The sequence below is a fragment of the Podarcis muralis genome, chromosome 2 (genome assembly GCF_964188315.1).
Source record: "Podarcis muralis chromosome 2, rPodMur119.hap1.1, whole genome shotgun sequence".
Classification (NCBI taxonomy): Eukaryota; Metazoa; Chordata; class Lepidosauria; order Squamata; family Lacertidae; genus Podarcis; species Podarcis muralis.
The window spans coordinates 58,754,470-58,773,690 of NC_135656.1; the positions used below are offsets into that span (position 1 = coordinate 58,754,470).

General features: G+C 43.7%; 1 protein-coding gene across 3 annotated transcripts; it reads left to right on the forward strand.

Moving 5' to 3' along the window:
- Window positions 1-650: 650 nt before the first annotated feature.
- On the forward strand, window positions 651-18,203 carry LOC114591289 (F-box/LRR-repeat protein 21-like). Of its 3 annotated transcripts, none has more exons than XM_028718091.2 (7): window positions 651-858; window positions 1,673-1,758; window positions 4,412-4,511; window positions 12,550-12,997; window positions 14,279-14,401; window positions 15,064-15,235; window positions 16,344-18,203. In XM_028718091.2, exons 4-7 carry the CDS (start codon window positions 12,638-12,640, stop codon window positions 16,985-16,987), a joined length of 1,299 nt encoding a protein of 432 aa, XP_028573924.1. In that variant the 5' UTR covers window positions 651-858; window positions 1,673-1,758; window positions 4,412-4,511; window positions 12,550-12,637; the 3' UTR covers window positions 16,988-18,203. The 3 variants fall into 3 exon arrangements, with proteins under 3 accessions (XP_028573924.1, XP_028573925.1, XP_028573926.1); XM_028718092.2 differs by having other exon boundaries at window positions 4,417-4,511; XM_028718093.2 differs by lacking the exon at window positions 4,412-4,511.
- The last annotated feature ends 1,018 nt before the right edge of the window (window positions 18,204-19,221 follow it).

The window sequence follows — 19,221 nt, forward strand, 5'->3', positions numbered from 1 at the left end:
AAAATAATTCTCTTGCAGTGAAAGCAGCAGATGCCCTACTGGAATTTTTTTCACGCAGCTTCCTTTTCCTCCTGTTTTAGCCTCCCATCAGCATGACCAAATTACATATTCGTCACAGCTGCTCCTATTGAGAGGCAGTAATACTCTAACCCTATTAATAACTGCGCCTGCTACCCTACCTCTGCTTCAGAGTATCAGACGAAGTGTGTATTACACACGAAAGCTCATACCTTAAAAGCTTATATTTAGTTGATATTTAAGGTGCCACTAGAATTATTTAAGAAGATTCCCCCCCCCCCATCTTGTTATTTATTATGCTACCCTAGTGTTCCCTAAGCGGAGTTCCCTAAAGCGACTGCACAGGCCTTTTCTACCATTTTAAGCGTCGCCATGGCAACCCCTGACAAGCACAAAATGGTGGCGGGAGGAACGCAGCCCCGCCCACCCCCCGTATGCGCGCGCTACTACTAACCCGCACCAGACCTAATCCTACCCTACCGAACCCGCCCCGCTTTTCGGCTCCAAGGGAGGAAAAGGCTCGCCTGTCGTAAAAAGAACGCGGCGAAGCGGCAGAGTGCGGAAGTGAGCGACGAGGAGATCGAGATGCGCACGCGCCGGGATCTAGGTCAACGGAGCTGGGCACGCTCGCGCATGCGCCAGAGGGGAAGGAAAAGAAGGCGAGGGTGAGTGTGGGTCAGGCGTTGAGGCAGCTCCTCCTCCAGTCCGCCGCCGCGGAAGTGACTGGGCTTGTTGTGGGGTCGAGGTGGCGCCGCCGACTTGTTTCCCCCTGCCTCTCTCCTCTTCCTCCGCCTACCCGCCCGCCACTCGCGTCCTGGCACGAGCCTTCGGGATCCTGAGGTGAGGGGAGAGCGGGGCGACCGCCTTGGGTGGGGCGGGCGGCATTCGCTCCTGCGCCACAGACGCAACAACAAGGCCCGTTTGGGGGGAGGGCGGGGGGTCGCGGCGGAGAAACGGCCGCGCGCACTTTCAGGGCCTGGAAGGCGGGAGAGGAGCAGCAGCAGCAGCCGCCGCGAGTCCGCGTTGGCGGCAGTGGGGCGTCCGCCAGAAGTGCGCGGCTGGGGGCGTCCGTTGGGCTCCCTGGCGCCTTCCCTTCCCCTGGCAGACCTCACGAAGCCTGTGGGGAAGCCGGTGGCAACATTCGAGGGAGGGAGAAAGAAGCGCCTTTTGGTGGTGCTTGGGGGGGGGGGGGGGCACGAGGAAGAAGCAAAGCCGTAGCCTTCCTAAATCATAAAGCGATGCCAGTAATTAGCCCTTAGCCCCCTAATGCACCCTGAGCTGAAAATCTGCTTCTGACGTAAAAGAGTGCGCGTCCGTGTACGCCTTGAGGACTGTTTATAAACAGCCTTGCAGCTGCTGACAGGTAAATAGACTTATCTGCCTTTCGTTCGCCAGTCAGTGTGCTCGCAGCCAATGGGACAAAACGGTGCAGTTGATGCGCTTTCGCTGCTGGAAGCTTTTCTCTTTTTTTGCCAGGAAGATTTTTTTAAAGGGAGAAAAGAAAAACCATTAACCCACACAGCTAGTATTATACACCTAATGAGTTGTTACTTGATACTTAACATTGTGCTCTTGTGGCTTAGTACACGGACTCTTTTTTTCGCAGGGGAAGGGGAAGTGTTAACTTGACTCAATTCTGATTTTTGCCCAGCAGGTTTTGAAAAACAACGGTGTTGAATGAAAAATCTAAGGACCTTCATTGCAAGTTGGAGTGCTTAACACTAGACTGAACAAACGACAGTAGGTATCTTTTTATTTCACAAATAATTGCAGGAGCTCAAATATCATGAGATTTGTTTGCTAAAAATGCATTTTCTGGTATGTATCCAGTGAGCTTGTCATTGAAAGACAGCTTAAGAGTGGTGATGTTAAACCCAATGTCAATTTTCTTTCAGATGGTAGAGATTTTAAATATCCTGTTTGATTCTTTGCTTAGTTCTTGAAGATGGTCAGTTTTTCTACACCAATTTTCTATGCAGCAGATAAGGATAGTAGAATTGTTTACATCTTCACATTGATTTTACTGCAGAACTATGAGTTTCAGTTATTAACATATATCTGAATCTGGTGCAAAAGGTACATAGTTGCATGGTAAACAATTCTGTGGAAATGTGCCAACTATTTTTTTATTTTCGTTGCTACCATCTGAAGATCACAGGGCAATATACTGTACAACTAGAAATGGCAGCTGTTTTTAAATGAGTTATAAAGCAATATAATATGATTATGTTTGCACATCATTCTTAACAGCCATTACATGTTGTTTCCTGTTACTTCAGTCCAGAATACATTATATTTCTATTTCCAAAACAACCCTCAGTTTACATTTGAGACATTAAAACCTGTAACTTGGTTCTCAGTGTCTAAGTTAATACAACTGGGTCACAGCAAGTATGCTGTCTTCATGTTAAATTGTTGTCGGAATACAAGATGACTTTAAACCTGTATAATGGAAAATTGACAATACATAATATATATGGTAATGTGAGTTGTTATGGGACAACTTCTTTCACCTGAGCCTATACTCAATTATTTCAACTGTCTGTGTTTTGGATTGGACATTTTATCTTGTCCTCTTTCAAAACTGTACTGTGTCATGACAGAATTAAAAGTTAGTGAAACAAGCTACCTTTCCTATGGTGTCAGTTTCCAGCATATCGGTTTGACTTGCAAATGGCAAAGTTTGTGTTCATGAATTCTCGGAAAATACCATGAATTGAGTCAAGTCGTCCACTGTGTTTGCACATGCCACACTACACTTACCAATTTCTATTCCAGCATTTGTACTTTAGCCAGTTTGAGATCATTGGCTGAACCTCTAAGAAAAGGCATATTCTCTTAATTTCTAAATTGTACATAAAACCCCCTCATCAAAAAAAGAGGTGTACTACTGTCAGATTCTTGGGTTTTTGTTAGATATGGCACTGTTGGGATTTTGTCCTAATCTGGTGTATGGCTTTGTGCATGATCATCTGAAGGCGCCCTTGATTTTTATGAAATTATGCCTTATAAAGAAGCATATGAAGTGTGCGTGTCCTTTTTAAAATACCATTTTTTAAAAAGATGCTCTGCAGAGTCACCCAAACTGCTCTATAAATGCTCAATATTCATTCATCGGTTTGGGGGTCTTTGCATGATAAATATTTTGTTTAAAATTCTGTGTGTCTATTTTTTATATAAAAAGAAAACTAAATCAGAGTATTATATAAAACAGAATAACCCGTTACATAAAACCATGTCACAATTAAAGCAGAACTAAAAACGCAATTAGGGAGCGTATGGTGAAAAGTGTGTTTTAATACAAAAGAATTTAAAAAGCAGTTAAGTGCTCTTGAGGGTTTTCTTTTTAATAGGAAATTTTGGGGGAAGGGGAAAGATTGTGGCTTGGATTTTATGTACTGATGGAAAGAGGTGTGCAATGGGTGACTTTCCTCCTTCTGAAAAGCCTCGCCACAAGGCTCAGGGGACTGAGATTTCTGAGGGAAGTCACCAAAGGCACATTCAGTGAGAATGTTGTCTACTCTTGGAAGGTGCCTCCATCTTCTTGTAGTTACCTTCAGTCTCCTGTGCCATAGCTCACCCTATTCAGTAGAGGCATTTCAGGGGACTGCTAGGGAAAGGAGATGGAAAAGCCATCTTCCGCTCTCCCCCTGCCATCAGGAGTTGGATTCAAACTGTTGTGTATGCAACAGCAGCATCAGTCCTTGGGGAAGGAGGTGGGGCAGAACTGTGGTGGCAAAACTCCAGATTGCTTTTGTACTTGGGAAGTATTTGTAGTTTAAAGGGATCAGTTTGGGGAATCTATAATGGCACCTTATGAGAATGAATGTTCATAATTTAAAAAATAAAAAGGTACACACACTCCAGGATCTTATCCATAATTTATCACGTGCAGTGATGAAATTATAAGGTGTTTGTTGGATTGAGGATTGCAGATTGAATGTTAACATTTTCCACTCCTAAAACTGGAACTTGGTTTCCAAGGAAGAAGAAAATTGATTTGTTTGGTACAGTGGTACCTCCAGTTACGAACTTAATTCGTTCTGGAGGTCTGTTCTTAAGCCAAAACCATTCTTAACATGAGGCGCGCTTTCACTAATGGGGTCTTCTGCTGCTGCCACGCCGGCGGCATGCGACTTCCGCTTGCATCCGCTTTGCAACTAGGGGCATCTACTTTCGGGTTAGCAGAGCTCGTTACCCGAAGCATTTGTAAGGAGGACAGTACGTAACCCGAGGTTCCACTGTATCTTCCTCTCTGTGTCAGAATAGGTGAAAATCTGAACTCGGTGCAGTTGTAGTTCTTAAATTCCCACATATTATAGGAAGATTACAAACTCACTCTGAAATTCTGTTTTGGCAAACTAAATTAAAATTTCTTTGATATTTTACCTAGCCTAGAAGTGCAAGCAGACAGATGTGGGTGATTGACTCATGGACGCAGATAACCCAGTTCATTCATCCAGCGTTAACTATAATTTGGACACATTCTTTAGGTAAGAGAATGTTGGTACAAAAATGTATTGTATAGTTTGCTTTGGGTTTAACATTGCCATATTAGTAATAGCTGAATGTTATCCATAAATATTTGTTCATTGATGTGCTTTCTATGCTTTGTGCAGCAATAAACAGGCTATCTATGCTATGATCTCCATCATGTTCTGTTGCTAAATAAACCAGAAATATGTCTTCTGTATGTTTTTGAAATAAAATGGAAAAGAAATATCAAGACAACCACTTCATTTCAAAAAATTAATAGTGAAGAGTATTTTAATTTCTGCAATGAGATATTAATGTAACTTTTTGTCCAACTGTTACTAACTTTTAAAATACAGTTCCAGATGTCTGCATCTAATAATGTATCTACAACCAAAATACTGCCTTAATAGTTAAAATACAGTGATACCTCTAGTTACAAACTTACTTTGTTCCAGAGGTCTGTTCTTAACCTGAAACTCTTCTTAACTAGAGGCATTCTTTCGCTAATGGGGCCTCTTGCCGGCACACAATTTCTGTTCTCATCCTGGGGCAAAGTTCTCAACTTGAGGTAACTCTTCCAGGTTAGCAGAGTTTGTAACCTGAAGCATTTGCAACCTGAGGCGTTTGTAACTCAAGGTGCCACTGTATATTAATTCGAAGAGTGCCTAACCAGAATGCCTAACCTGAATGGGAGTTTTAGAACTTTTGAGAAAAGATTTGCACTTAGCAGTCTGCCAGTGAGAGACAGTTACGATCTCTGCCTTACATCTTCCACTCCTTGTGCTTTAGTTATCTTTTGGGCAGCTTTTCTGTGAGCCAAGCTGAAAGAATCTGGCCCATCCTTTATTGGTCAGAGCTGAGTTCCTGACATCCTCTTCTCTCTTGCAGCGAGGAGTCTTAGGTCTTAGAGCAGATTCCCATCCATGTTACTCCGAAGCAAAACCCACTGTATTCATGGGAGTTTATGTTCCAGTGATAACATAAGGAGAGAGCTGCTGGATGATACCAAAGCTCAGCATACTGTTTTCCAGTGTGACCAGCTGGAAAGTCCACAAGCAGGGCATATAGAAATAGCCCTCTCTTGTATTTGCTCCTGAACAACTAGTGTTTTGTGGTAGGGATAATATAATCATCATAACAAGTAGTCATTGACACATTAGTCACCGTAAAGCTAATCACTTTTAAAGCCCACTAAAGTAGTGACCATCATCATAGCTCGTGGCATCCATTTCCTTTAATTATGCTTTATGTGAAGTATTTTATTTTTTCAGTCCTAAATCTAAACAGCTTCCTTGGAAACGGTTAGATTGTTCTGAGAGAGGGGGGAAAGAGCCCTTTCTCTGTGCCCTTCTTCCACAACATGCTTAATTTTTAAATTTGTCATAACCCCTTTCCTGGTCACCTATTTTCTGAAGACCCCAAATGTTGTTGCATTTCTCTTTAGAGAAGATGCTCCTTATCAGCCTTATTCTTGAGTTTTCGCATTCCTGAATAATTTGATCTCATGCACTTTGATGATCAGCCTTAACTCTAGGTTATATACAGGTATGAAAGAATTAGAAAGTATTGGCTCAATACTACTTCTTAGGAGATCCTACATTTTATTTCCTTCCATTGTAAGAACTTCTTTCTTCCCATATGTATAAGTGTCCATAGGATTGCAGCCTTAGTTCCCTGTTTTGCACAGTACTTTTTGGAGTATCTTTCCCTTTTCTGAATTTTGCCTAACTGCACAGAGATTCATTAGAATCTATTAGAGCCATAGCAGCTTTCCTACAAATATGGACAAATTTAAGAAGCAATCATGGGAAGAAGTCAGCACTACTGAATCCCAGCTTCAAAACTATTTTATGATTTGTTGCTGGGCTGGCATTCCATTCCATTAGTCCAAAGCTCTTTCAGGGCTTTTAATTTTCCTGCTTGTCGCAAGCATGTTAATACAAATTGTGCTTAGCTTACAGAATGGAAATTGCCTGGTCGGCTTGCTAGGCAGGCTCGCCTTGCTAATAAGTATTGAGGGGACATCCCTGATTTGCTGCCCTGTCCTCTGTATCTGGTTTCATTCCGATATAACACTGGACACACCATAACTGAGCCTGGGTGAACCTTGAATAGTTTATCATATTTTTAGTACTTAAACAGTTGTAATTTTCTTAGTTGAAGTATAAAGGCATATGTTTGGATATAGTCAGGTTTGCCAAGCTTTTATAAACTGCATGGTACATTCTTCTGTGTTAGAAGTCTTGCTCCATTGGCGTTTTTCTTTCATGAAGTTAATCAGTTCCAGATATTTTGAATTTCAAACCACTAGTAGGAAGTGATTTACTTGCACAAGTCATAGTTCCAAAACTTAACTGAGTCCCTCATATGGGTTTCCTAGACTTGGCAGGTTGTTTTTTCTTTGGTGGATGACTTCATAGGTCAGCCATTTTTCTAGGACCCCACCCTGCTCTCGAGTTAAGGAATCTTTTCACACAGACAGGATGACTCATCAATGGGATGGCTGTTCTGACACCATAAAGGTACTTGTGTTAGACAGGAATTTCCACATTCTCTAGAGGTATGTGTGCAAGTGCACCTCTAATTCAAGGCTAGGTGACTTGTACAATTAGCCATTAAGCTGTAGTTGACTTAACATGGGGGGGGGGCAAGCTTGAATCTATTTGGAAACACTTTGGTTCACATGCAATGTTTTTGTCTTAACTATTAATTTGTTCAGAGAAAAGTACCAACTACAGCTTTAAAATTTATAGATGTGCAGAATTAGTCGTTCCTACAGTATTGCTCTGCATTCTGGTCAAACTAGCTGCATGTATGTAACCTGAAGCATATGTTAACCCGAGGTACCACTGTAAACCATTAGCTATGATTTAGCATGGTGCTAACACTACCATTGTCACATGCTCTTATTTGTTTGTGAGGTAGATTATAAAATGAATATAGTGGTACCTCGAGTTACATATGCTTCAGGTTACATATGCTTCAGGTTACAGACTCCGCTAACCCAGAAATAGTGTTGTTGTTTAGTCGTGTCCGACTCTTCGTGACCCTATGGACCAGAGCACGCCAGGCACTCCTGTATTCCCAGAAATAGTACCTCAGGTTAAGAACTTTGCTTCAGGATGAGAACAGAAATCGTGCAGCGGCGCGGCGGCAGCAGGAAGCCCCATTAGCTAAAGTGGTGCTTCAGGTTAAGAACAGTTTCAGGTTAAGAACAGACCTCCAGAACGAATTAAGTACTTAACCCGAGGTACCACTGTACAGCAGTTGCTGCTTTATAGTTTGTGTCATTTTATAGCTATATATTTTGCTTGCTTTGTCAACTAATTATCAGAAAGCTATACTATGATTTTCACAGCTGATGTTTTAGAGATGATACTGTAATAGTATCTGAATGTTATTACTAAGACTGTAGTCCTAACTTTGCTTACCTGTGAGTAAGGCCTATTCAGTCAGGCTTACCTCAGAGTGGACTTGTGTGCTGTAAATTGTCCTTGTTTGCTAGTACAGTGGTACCCCGCAAGACGAATGCCTCGCAAGACGGAAAACCCGCAAGACGAAAGGGTTTTCTGTTTTGGAGGCGCTTCGCAAGACGAATTTCCCTATGGGCTTGCTTCGCAAGACGAAAGCCCATAGGGAAATCTCCGGGGACCTGTTTTAAATTGCTGGCGGTCGGGAGCAAAGACTTTCGCCCACAGCCGGCCTTCAGAAGAGGTCCTGGACCTCTTCTGAAGGCTGGCGGGGGGCAAAAGTCTTTGCTCCCCCCGCCTGCCTTCCCGGGACAGCGGAGACTTCTCCGCTGCCCGGGCGATATTAAAATGCTGGCGGGCGGGAGCGAACGCTTCGCTCCCGACCCCCAGCATTTTAAAATCTTTGGGCGAGTGTCTGCAAGCCTCGCGCGCCCGGCAGGAGGTCCCGCCGGGTGCGCGAGGCTTGGGGCGGCAGCCTGTCACCCGAAGCACGGGGAGCCCTCCGGAGGGCTTCCCCTGCTTCGGGCGAGTGTCTGCAAGCCTCGCGCACCCGGCAGGAGGTCCCACCGGGTGCGCGAGGCTTGGGGCGGCAGCCTGTCACCCGAAGCACGGGGAGCCCTCCGGAGGGCTTCCCCTGCTTCGGGCGAGTGTCTGCAAGCCTCGCGCACCCGGCAGGAGGTCCCGCCGGGTGCGCGAGGCTTGGGGCGGCAGCCTGTCACCCGAAGCACGGGGAGCCCTCCGGAGGGCTTCCCCTGCTTCGGGCGAGTGTCTGCAAGCCTCGCGCACCCGGCAGGAGGTCCCGCCGGGTGCGCGAGGCTTGGGGCGGCAGCCTGTCACCCGAAGCACGGGGAGCCCTTCGGAGAGCTCCCCTTGCTTTGGGCGAGTGCCTGCAAGCCTCGCGCGCCCGGCAGGAGGTCCCGCCGGGTGCGCGAGGCTTGGGGCGGCAGCCTGTCACCCGAAGCACGGGGAGCCCTTCGGAGAGCTCCCCTTGCTTTGGGCGAGTGCCTGCAAGCCTCGCGCGCCCGGCAGGAGGTCCCGCCGGGTGCGCGAGGCTTGGGGCGGCAGCCTGTCACCCGAAGCACGGGGAGCCCTCCGGAGGGCTTCCCCTGCTTCGGGCGAGTGTCTGCAAGCCTCGCGCACCCGGCAGGAGGTCCCGCCGGGTGCGCGAGGCTTGGGGCGGCAGCCTGTCACCCGAAGCACGGGGAGCCCTTCGGAGAGCTCCCCTTGCTTTGGGCGAGTGCCTGCAAGCCTCGCGCGCCCGGCAGGAGGTCCCGCCGGGTGCGCGAGGCTTGGGGCGGCAGCCTGTCACCCGAAGCACGGGGAGCCCTCCGGAGGGCTTCCCCTGCTTCGGGCGAGTGTCTGCAAGCCTCGCGCACCCGGCAGGAGGTCCCGCCGGGTGCGCGAGGCTTGGGGCGGCAGCCTGTCACCCGAAGCACGGGGAGCCCTCCGGAGGGCTTCCCCTGCTTCGGGCGAGTGTCTGCAAGCCTCGCGCACCCGGCAGGAGGTCCCGCCGGGTGCGCGAGGCTTGGGGCGGCAGCCTGTCACCCGAAGCACGGGGAGCCCTCCGGAGGGCTTCCCCTGCTTCGGGCGAGTGTCTGCAAGCCTCGCGCACCCGGCAGGAGGTCCCGCCGGGTGCGCGAGGCTTGGGGCGGCAGCCTGTCACCCGAAGCACGGGGAGCCCTCCGGAGGGCTTCCCCTGCTTCGGGCGAGTGTCTGCAAGCCTCGCGCACCCGGCAGGAGGTCCCGCCGGGTGCGCGAGGCTTGGGGCGGCAGCCTGTCACCCGAAGCACGGGGAGCCCTCCGGAGGGCTTCCCCTGCTTCGGGCGAGTGTCTGCAAGCCTCGCGCACCCGGCAGGAGGTCCCGCCGGGTGCGCGAGGCTTGGGGCGGCAGCCTGTCACCCGAAGCACGGGGAGCCCTCCGGAGGGCTTCCCCTGCTTCGGGCGAGTGTCTGCAAGCCTCGCGCACCCGGCAGGAGGTCCCGCCGGGTGCGCGAGGCTTGGGGCGGCAGCCTGTCGCCCGAAGCACGGGGAGCCCTCCGGAGGGCTTCCCCTGCTTCGGGCGAGTGTCTGCAAGCCTCGCGCACCCGGCAGGAGGTCCCGCCGGGTGCGCGAGGCTTGGGGCGGCAGCCTGTCGCCCGAAGCACGGGGAGCCCTCCGGAGGGCTTCCCCTGCTTCGGGCGAGTGTCTGCAAGCCTCGCGCACCCCGCAGGAGGTCCCGCCGGGTGCGCGAGGCTTGGGGCGGCAGCCTGTCACCCGAAGCACGGGGAGCCCTCCGGAGAGCTCCCCTTGCTTTGGGCGAGAAGTCTCTGCTGCCCCGGGCGATCTTAAAATGTTGGCGGGCGGGAGCGAAGCGTTCGCTCCCGCCCCCCAGCATTTTAAAATCTCCCCGGGACAGCAGAGACTTCGCTCCCGCCCGCCAGCATTTTAAAATCGCCCCGGGACAGCAGGGGCTTTTAAAATGCTGGCGGTCGGCAGCAAAGCCCTCCTGTCCCCGGAGCTTGCGGGGCGGGAGGTGGGAAGAAGGGCTTTTTTTCCCACCGCCAGCCTTCAGAACAGCCTTCTGAAGGCTGGCAGTGGGAAAAAAGCCCTTGTCCCCCCCCCCCCCCAGCCTTCAGAAGAGGTCGGGGAACAGACTGTCCCCGGACCTGGTCTGAAGGTGGTTTCCCTAGGAACGCATTAATTGATTTTCAATGCATTTCTATGGGAAACCGTGCATCGCAAGACGAAAAACTCGCAAGAAGAAAAAACTTGCGGAACGAATTAATTTCGTCTTGCGAGGCACCACTGTAATGTTTTGGTGATTGGAGGACGCATTTAATTATCCCAATAAATGACCGATGCTAGCAGCCAGGGACTCCAGCAACATTCTTTGGGAACCCCCCCCCCCCACCGCTTGCCTGCTATTCATCTTCTCTGAATATAAGTGTTTTTTAGAGCAATGTGAACCTTCAGCTTCAATATACTATTTAACTTTCCTCTGGAAAAACACCTGTCTGCTCTTTATTTTTTAAAAAATGGATTACTTAAGTGGTCCAGGCCTTCACCAGGATTAGAGAACCACTTGTTCTAGAGCAGAAAGGTTGATGAACTCCATCTTGGCTCATACTTAAGACCTCTTAGCTTAATTCCCCCCCCCCCAAAAAAAAATCCCCAGCAACATTGGGTTACATAGTGAGTGCTCATGGTACTCAGAGTAGACTCATTTAAGTTACTAGGCCTCACTAAGAAAGAATCATTCATTTTAGTGGGTCTACTCTGAGCAGAACTAGCATTAGATACAACCCATTGTTCCTATGTTATATGTCTGTCTTGGCTGCAAATGTCTGTAACCTATACGGTACAAGATTATCTTTCTGGTCCTCATCTTACATTGCTAAAATATTTTGGGTTGTATCCAATGGTGTCACTCAGCAACGTGAAGGGGGGAAACCATTTCTAGCAATTCCCCATTCCCCAAGTCCTAAATATAGTATTGAATTCTAAGATTCTCCAGAACAGATGGGGGCAGGGAGGAAGAAGGGAGAATTTACCAAAATTGTTTCACTCTGCTGGTGAAACGCTCTGCTGGTAAGTGACACAGTTGGACACACCCCTCTTTGTGTAAGATTAAACCTCTTAATATTTTTATCATTAATGAAAGGATTTGAACTTCTACCAAAAAAATTATAATTCACAAAATTAAAATCACCTTTTTAATTGATTTAAAACTTTCATTTGGTTTCATCTTAAACAGTGGGCTGGGACCTACTGATGGGCCCTGGGCCACTTTTAGGGAGGCCACAGCATGCCCAGTACTTGAACTACTCTCTTGGCATACCATAAGCTTTTGGTTGAATTATTGTCAGCACTGCCACCATTTTTGCATGCTGAGTAAAAGTTGCCAGGGATGCAAGTTAATAAATATAATAGTAATAATAAACTAGGAATAGAAAGGAAGGGAATCAGGTAGAAGTGAATGTAGAAACAACAGAATGGAGGAATGGCTATTGGATATAAGATATGAGCTGAGTGTGAAAGGAGAATGGGAGAAGAAATTACAGGAGATGAATAAAAATACCTTTAAAAGGCACGTATAAGGGGGGGAAATACCAAAGAAAGCTTATTTCCTGTTTCCGCTTAAAATTTGGAAGTGGGTGTGATACTCTAGAGCAAATGTTTTAGGAGAGCTGAGCTATGGAACTCCTTTCCACAAGAAAAATACTGTAGCCATATGTTTCATATATCATTTATCATTAGAACATGATGATTCCCAACTAATTATGTCAAACTGTGCTTATACCTGCCACTATTTTTTGACTAGCTTTGCAGCTGAACATGCTTGCAAACCTCCCTGTGATTGGGAACACTACCTTATCACTGTTTCTGATACAGAGACTAGTAAGTGCCTTCATTCCAACTTTGGTAAATAAGAGGAGTGAAGCATGCATGTGCCTCACCCCCCCCCTTTAAAGTTTAAGTTCTTATGCATTGTTTTGAAAACTGGGACAAAGGATCAAACAATATTATAGCTTACAAAAGCAAAGTTGCAAGATATACTTTGGAATTCTAATTATTTTGTTTGTTACGGCCCTATGTACTTTTATAGAGATCTACAGTACTTGAAAACTTACAGAAAGCTTTGCGGCTTCTATACATCTCAACAGTATTGTACCTGAAATCATTTTGCTCTCGGAATGAAGAGGATCAGGCAGACAGCTAAAGCTGAAAATCCAGTTCTTCAAACACTACAGAGGACAAAAAAGCAGAAAACTGGTTTTTACAACACATCTCATCCTTTTACCTTGATGGACTGGGGAAGTCTGCCACACCATGTAGTCTTGCACATCTTCCAATGCCTGCCTCTTGTTGATCGTGCCCGTGCATCTTCAGTTTGCCGGAGATGGAATGAAGTGTTTCATATTCCTGATCTCTGGAGAAAGTTTGAATTTGAGCTTAATCAGCCTGCTACTTCATACTTGAAGTCTACTCACCCAGATCTCATTCAACAGATTATTAAAAGACATGCTGATCATTTGCAGTATGTCAGTTTCAAGGTAAAGAAGCTTCTTTTGTTGGTTTTTGTTCAAAGAAACAAAGGTTGTTGTGCATTGCATGTGTTCTACTAATAATTGAGAATATTTTATGTACATTGAATTTTAGAATATGTATTTGTCAATTTTAAAGAAACTTACTTGTTTAGGCTAGTGTTTACTGTTTTTTTAAGTGTAGAAATATCAAATAGAAATGTGCTGGCAACTGCAAGTTTTCTATGTCTCCAATTCCTATCTTCCCAGGGAAACCAGTGTTAAGAGATAATGTGGGCATCTCCTGGATTCAGGATACTTTTTGTTGTTGTTAATTAGGTAGGGTTTACTTTTCAAATGCACCTTCAGCATTATTTCTTTACCAATTTCAGTAAGTGAAGTATAGTGTATTTACCACCTACTTGGAGCATTTCAGGTAGAAATGAGAAAAGTAAGAGAGCCTGAAACCAAGGAGATTCAAATTCAGATTTTGGACCAATCACAATCTCTTGGCTTAACCTATTTCACGGTGTTCTTGTGAAGATAAAGGAATAGATTTTCTACATCACCTTGAACCAATTTGGAGAAAGGGTAATTAATAGTTTCAGGTTATTATTCTTATTCTTATTTAGTCACTTGTTAAGTGACTTACAGTAAAGAAAAATATATGCACATACATAATGCTGTTGGAAAAAGGGAGAGATTATATAATAGATTAACATTTCATATTACATACAAAAACACACCAGCCCCATAAACAGTAACAAAAACATTGGCAGTACTCAAGCAATAAGCAAAGCAATACTTGCACCCAGTAATTAGCAGATAAACAAATCTCAAGCCCCTCGCTGGTCCAAAAACCATTCACTTCAACCGAACAATTCCCCCTCCCATCTCCCCACCAAGAAGTCTGGCATCAGGTGGTCACTGTCAACTTTCCTTTGGATTAAACTGAATCACTCCAAACAGCCTGGAAGGTACACTTCCTTCCAGCAGGTTTGGAATGACATAGACTGCTTGCATTCCTTTTTCAAACACAGGGATGCTGTGTTTTATGAAATCGACACTAAACTCTGTGTCATGCATGCAATGCATAGTTGCTGCTCAAGAATCTCGGAAGCATTAATGAAGTTGCAGTACAGAATTTTGGACAGGTGTGCTCACTAAGAATCAAAAGTGCTTTGCAATAACTTCAGTGCACGAGTACAAAGCAGCACATGGTGCTAGTACTCATTGGCTCTCTACATTGCATAATGAATATAATTTAATGTAATGTTGCTTTTCACTAAAGTATTGCGTGTTGCCTTTCAGGTTGATAGTAGTACAGAGTCTGCAGAAGCCGCTTGTGACATCCTATCTCAGCTGGTGAATTGTTCTATCAAGACACTTGGCTTGATTTCAACGGCAAAACCAAGTTTCATGAATGTTTCCAAGGTAATATTCTATAGAGTTCTGAACCTGAAGTTATGTATGTAAATAAAATGAAAATATATCTGGTGGGACCTGTTCTAAAAGTTAGGTTTACTCTGCATATAATGTTTTTCTAGGGTAATTTGGGGAGAGGTTGGGCAAAGTTTCTAATTGCAGTGGCAGGGTAAAGTTTATTGGGACTTCAGTACCAGATTTTTATGCAGGATGTAAAATGAGCATGAGCTTCACATTCCTTTTAAAATAACATTTGATTTATCAATGTCAGTTTTTTTACTTTCATTAATTTATTGTAATTTCCAGTACTCAGCCAGTCAGCAAACTGAGTTAGGAGCTTCCACTTTATAGTGGCCTGACTGTCAGTTATTTTTTATTTTATTTGTTATTTGCATACATTTTTCCTTTGGAAAAAACAAGATTTGGGGATAAAATTTTAAAAGTCGTATTTTTTTGACATCTGCAGTTGATGGTAATAGATCATTACTTTTTTAGCCTCTAGAAACGTCTTGTTAAAATCAAGGAACTCTTAAATACCTTTTACTAGCCAAATATAAATGGTATTGTATAGAACCTAAAGGTTTTTTTGTCTCAAGACAAACTTTTTGTTCATTATGCTGTGAATGTATAACTGCATGCCAATGTTTTCCTTCTCCTTTTTGTCTGAATAGGCTCACTTCGTATCAGCACTTACAGTAGTATTTGTCAATTCCAAGTCATTATCTTCCATCAAGATTGAAGACACACCAGTAGATGATCCATCCTTGAAGGTCCTTGTTGCAAACAATAGTGACACTTTAAAATTGCTCAAAATGAGCAGTTGCCCTCATGTTTCACCAGCTGGTAAGTAATCTGAGAAAACAAAAAGTAATATAAAAGTCGCAGTTCATGATTAATTACTTCAATTAATTTTTTTTATTTAAAAATCACCTTTGTAATTATCAAGGTTCCCTCTTACTTTACCAAGTTTATGAAATTCTTTTATCAGTTTTTGTCTTTATTACAGAAGAAATAAACTGTATATATCATTATTAGCATTACATCTGAAAGAGGATCATGGCTTGTTTCACTCCAGAGATGATTTAGCCTTATGATTGGGTTGCAGCAAAACAAAAACATTCCCAAAGCAAGAGCCATCTGTGTGTTGACAATGAACTATTAACTTTGATTTATTAAGCTATGTGGATGCTGCCATAGTCTCTGCTACTCAGATGAAATACCTTTGTAGGCTCAGCATAACGTTTGGAAACTGAAAACAATTAAGAAAATCACAGCTTTATTCTCCATAGACTTCAAATTTTGGTGAATGAATTTCACTAATTGACTATGTCAAGATTTGAGTCCTTTATGCTTGAGTTGCTTGCTTTGTTAATATGCTGACAAGTACTGCCTTTCATAGGTGTCAAATCCTTTTGGGTAAATAAAATTGTTGTGAAGGTTTTTGTTCTTGAAACATACTGAGAGAAAATATGCATACAGACAGCAGACTGTACAAAAAAGTTACATTTTGAAATGCAATTATTTTTCTCAGTGAACATTTACATTGCTTTCCATAGTGATTGGAACTTCCAAAAACAGTTCTTTACAAGCATTATTTTGTATCCTAGACCTCAATATAGAATGATTGCTAAAATATCTGCTGAACAGTATGCAGACCTTCTTACCAATAATCCTCATTTAAAACATACATTGTTTATATAAATAAGTGATGCATTCAAACAGATATACATGGCAGGCAAAATCCTACCCTTATTATAGGCTATGTACATAATGGCACAATCTAATGAACCTTCACATAAGAGTTGTTAGATAACAACCTAAGAACTTGATGCTGGTTTCTGATAATTGTGATGTCCTGGAATTGGGAATGTTTTTCAGCGTGGTAGAGGTAAACTAAGTTAGAGTCTTTCTTTGTACTTAACTTTTCTTTCCTTCTTTTTGTCATTCCTAGGAATTCTTTGTGTTGCTGACCAGTGTCATGGCCTTAGGGAGCTCGCTCTTAATTACTATCTACTAAGTGACGAATTGTTACTGGCTCTTTCAAGTGAGAAGCATGTTAATCTTGAACATCTCCGTATAGATGTTGTGAGTGAGAATCCTGGACAGATTGAATTTCACGCTATCAAAAAACAAAGCTGGGATGCTCTCATTAAACACTCCCCCAAAGTCAACATTGTGATGTACTTCTTCCTATATGAGGAGGAATTTGATGCATTCTTCAGGGAAGAAACACCTGTAACTCATCTTTATTTTGGCCGTGCAGTAAGCAAATCAATGCTCGGACGTATTGGACTGAACTGCCCAAGGTTGATTGAATTGGTTGTCTGTGCTAATGGCCTACAGCCCTTGGATGATGAACTCATTCGCATTGCTGAACGCTGTAAGAATCTAACTGCCATGGGGCTTGGTGAATGTGAAGTTACATGTCGAGGCTTCATTGAGTTTGTAAAGATGTGCGGAGGCAGGCTTACCCAGCTGTCCATTATGGAGGAAGTGCTTATTCCAGACAATGACTACAATCTGGATCAAATTCATTCTGAAGTTTCCAAACACCTTGGAAGAATGTGGTTTCCTGATATGATGCCAACATGGTAAAAAAAATAAAAAATCAATAAGGCAAAAGGCCGAATTGGTCAGAAGTGGCTGTACAGGGTGTTGCTTTCTATGCAAATAAGGAATCTTAAATATAAACATACTGAATTATTTTCCTCAGTTAATTGCATACTGGCAGTACTATGCCAATCATAAAATGGAATAGAGTATACTGAATAGTGTATACATTGAAAGTATATCCATTAAGTGCTTAGTTTATCCTCCAGTTAATTGGAGTATTTTTAACAGATTTGTATTTAATTGTTAAGCACTTGGTTTAGTACAAGTTACTTTTGTACTAGTATTTCTGGTGCGGCTAAACACTTTGGCCTTCTTGGTAAACTTCTGCCTAATGGGTGTCTGAATTTTGAGTTAAAGTGCTGTTTCTCCTGTTACTGTTCCTTTAATTAAAACCAGTGGTAATATACAACTTGTAAACAACAACAGCTTATAGTATGATGCCTGAGGCCTATATTTGTATTAGTATTGTGACAATGCTCAAGCTACAACAGGACAACTGTGTAAATGCACTATTTCACTGTTTCTCTCCCCCCCCCCACCCCCCTAACCATCTGAATGCAGCCCTGTTTAGGGAAACATTTAATGTTTAACAGCCTATTGTATTTTAATATTCTGTTGGAAGCCGCCCAGAGTGGCTGGGGAAACCCACCCAGATGGGCAGGGTATAAATAATAAATTATTATAATAATAATTATAACCAGTTGAAAAATTGCTTATGGACTTATGTAACTGTATAGAAAACATTGGTCAATACATGTCCGAGACCTTATGGTTTTTCTAGTTACGGATGGATGGTGGCACTGCAGATGGCAGCCATAGTGATCACAGCAAAGGCAGTTCGGTAACATCTCAGCCTTCTGCCACTTGTAAATTAAGTTATCCTCTTCAGCAATCATTGCCCGTACATGTGCTGTAAGCACAGCTTGAAGCGTGGTAGAATTGCAAATTCACTTTTCTCATCTTGCCAGCCTGATACAAACAATCATTTGATTTTTCTTCTCTGCCAAACAACCCACAGAGAGAACTCTTACTACTTCCTGTATAGGATTCCATTATGTAAATAAAACAGATACCAGCATTGAGAAAGGATAGATAATGTATGTCTGTATAGTGTTGATGCTACTTATAAGTGATGCCTCTCCAGGAAAATAACTTGTGTTTCTGAATGTTCTGATATTAAAGATACTGGTTACCCGAACCCATAAGTTTATAGAGATATTTCCCCTGGTTGTGTTGTGTGCATGTGTGTGTGAGAGAAATTCCCATCTTTTCTGGTTGGAGGCTCCCAGGTTGTGCTCCCCTTACAGAGAAAAAACAGTTCTTTCTAACCTCCCACCCCGCTACTGAAGCTCAGGGTTCTTGCATCTTAACAGTTGCCTTGGTACTTCTGCAGGATCTGAACTTATGCAAAGTGTAAGCAACTCATTGCTAAACAAACACACACCTTTTGTACAGAGTGGAAAGGAAGAACCATTTGAAAAACCCTTTTGGAAAAAGTTTGGCCAGTCTGCCCACTCCACTTGTACTATATTTTGGTATTTCTGTTTGCTCCTGCCATGAAAAGTACTTCATGTTGAAAACAAGCATGTCTAGGAGAAAGGTTTGATCTACTTTCCCAGATGCACCATTTTTTTATTGGTTTTCATGGAAGAGAGTGAAAACTTTCTCCTGTAGTTTGAAGTTGTACAGATAACGAAATTTTTTATCCTGAATGAAATAGAGATTGCTAGCCCAGAGATGTAAGCAAGACTGCTGTGTATTGCACATACCATTGTATGCAACATATCTCATAAATAAGCAGAAATGGTCATATTTAAGGGATGCCTGATTAGAGGTACAATCAAGCTCTGCTCTCTTCATTCAATATTTGATAGTACACACCTTTTCTACTTGGGAAGCAGGTGTTTAACTTCAGCTCAGTTCATGCTCTATTTATTTGGTGCAATACTTTATTTGGCAGGCACATTTTATCAGTTGGAGCAGGAATTGGATTGTATACACTTAGTTTAAAGTCCCATTAAATTTAGCGAGATTTACGAAGTAAACATACATGATTCTGCCTAGATTGACAGCTGGGATTTTTGTAGAGTGGCATAGAAATTACCTAAGTCTCCCACATAAGATCAATTCTGAGTGTTTCATTTTCACATAACATTCCCAGCTCTGAGCCTTGGGTAACTGTAGGAACCAGGCTTTGCTGATGTCAAGTAGAATGT

What these genes read in the sequence shown, in the direction of transcription:
- LOC114591289 (XM_028718091.2), top strand. Translation starts at nt 12,638, where the DNA reads ATGAAGAGGATCAGGCAGACAGCTAAAGCTGAAAATCCAGTTCTTCAA. An exon ending in GTTTCATGAATGTTTCCAAG is followed by an intron (nt 14,402 to 15,063) that starts GTAATATTCTAT and finishes TTGTCTGAATAG; the next exon opens with GCTCACTTCGTATCAGCACT. An exon ending in CCCTCATGTTTCACCAGCTG is followed by an intron (nt 15,236 to 16,343) that starts GTAAGTAATCTG and finishes TGTCATTCCTAG; the next exon opens with GAATTCTTTGTGTTGCTGAC.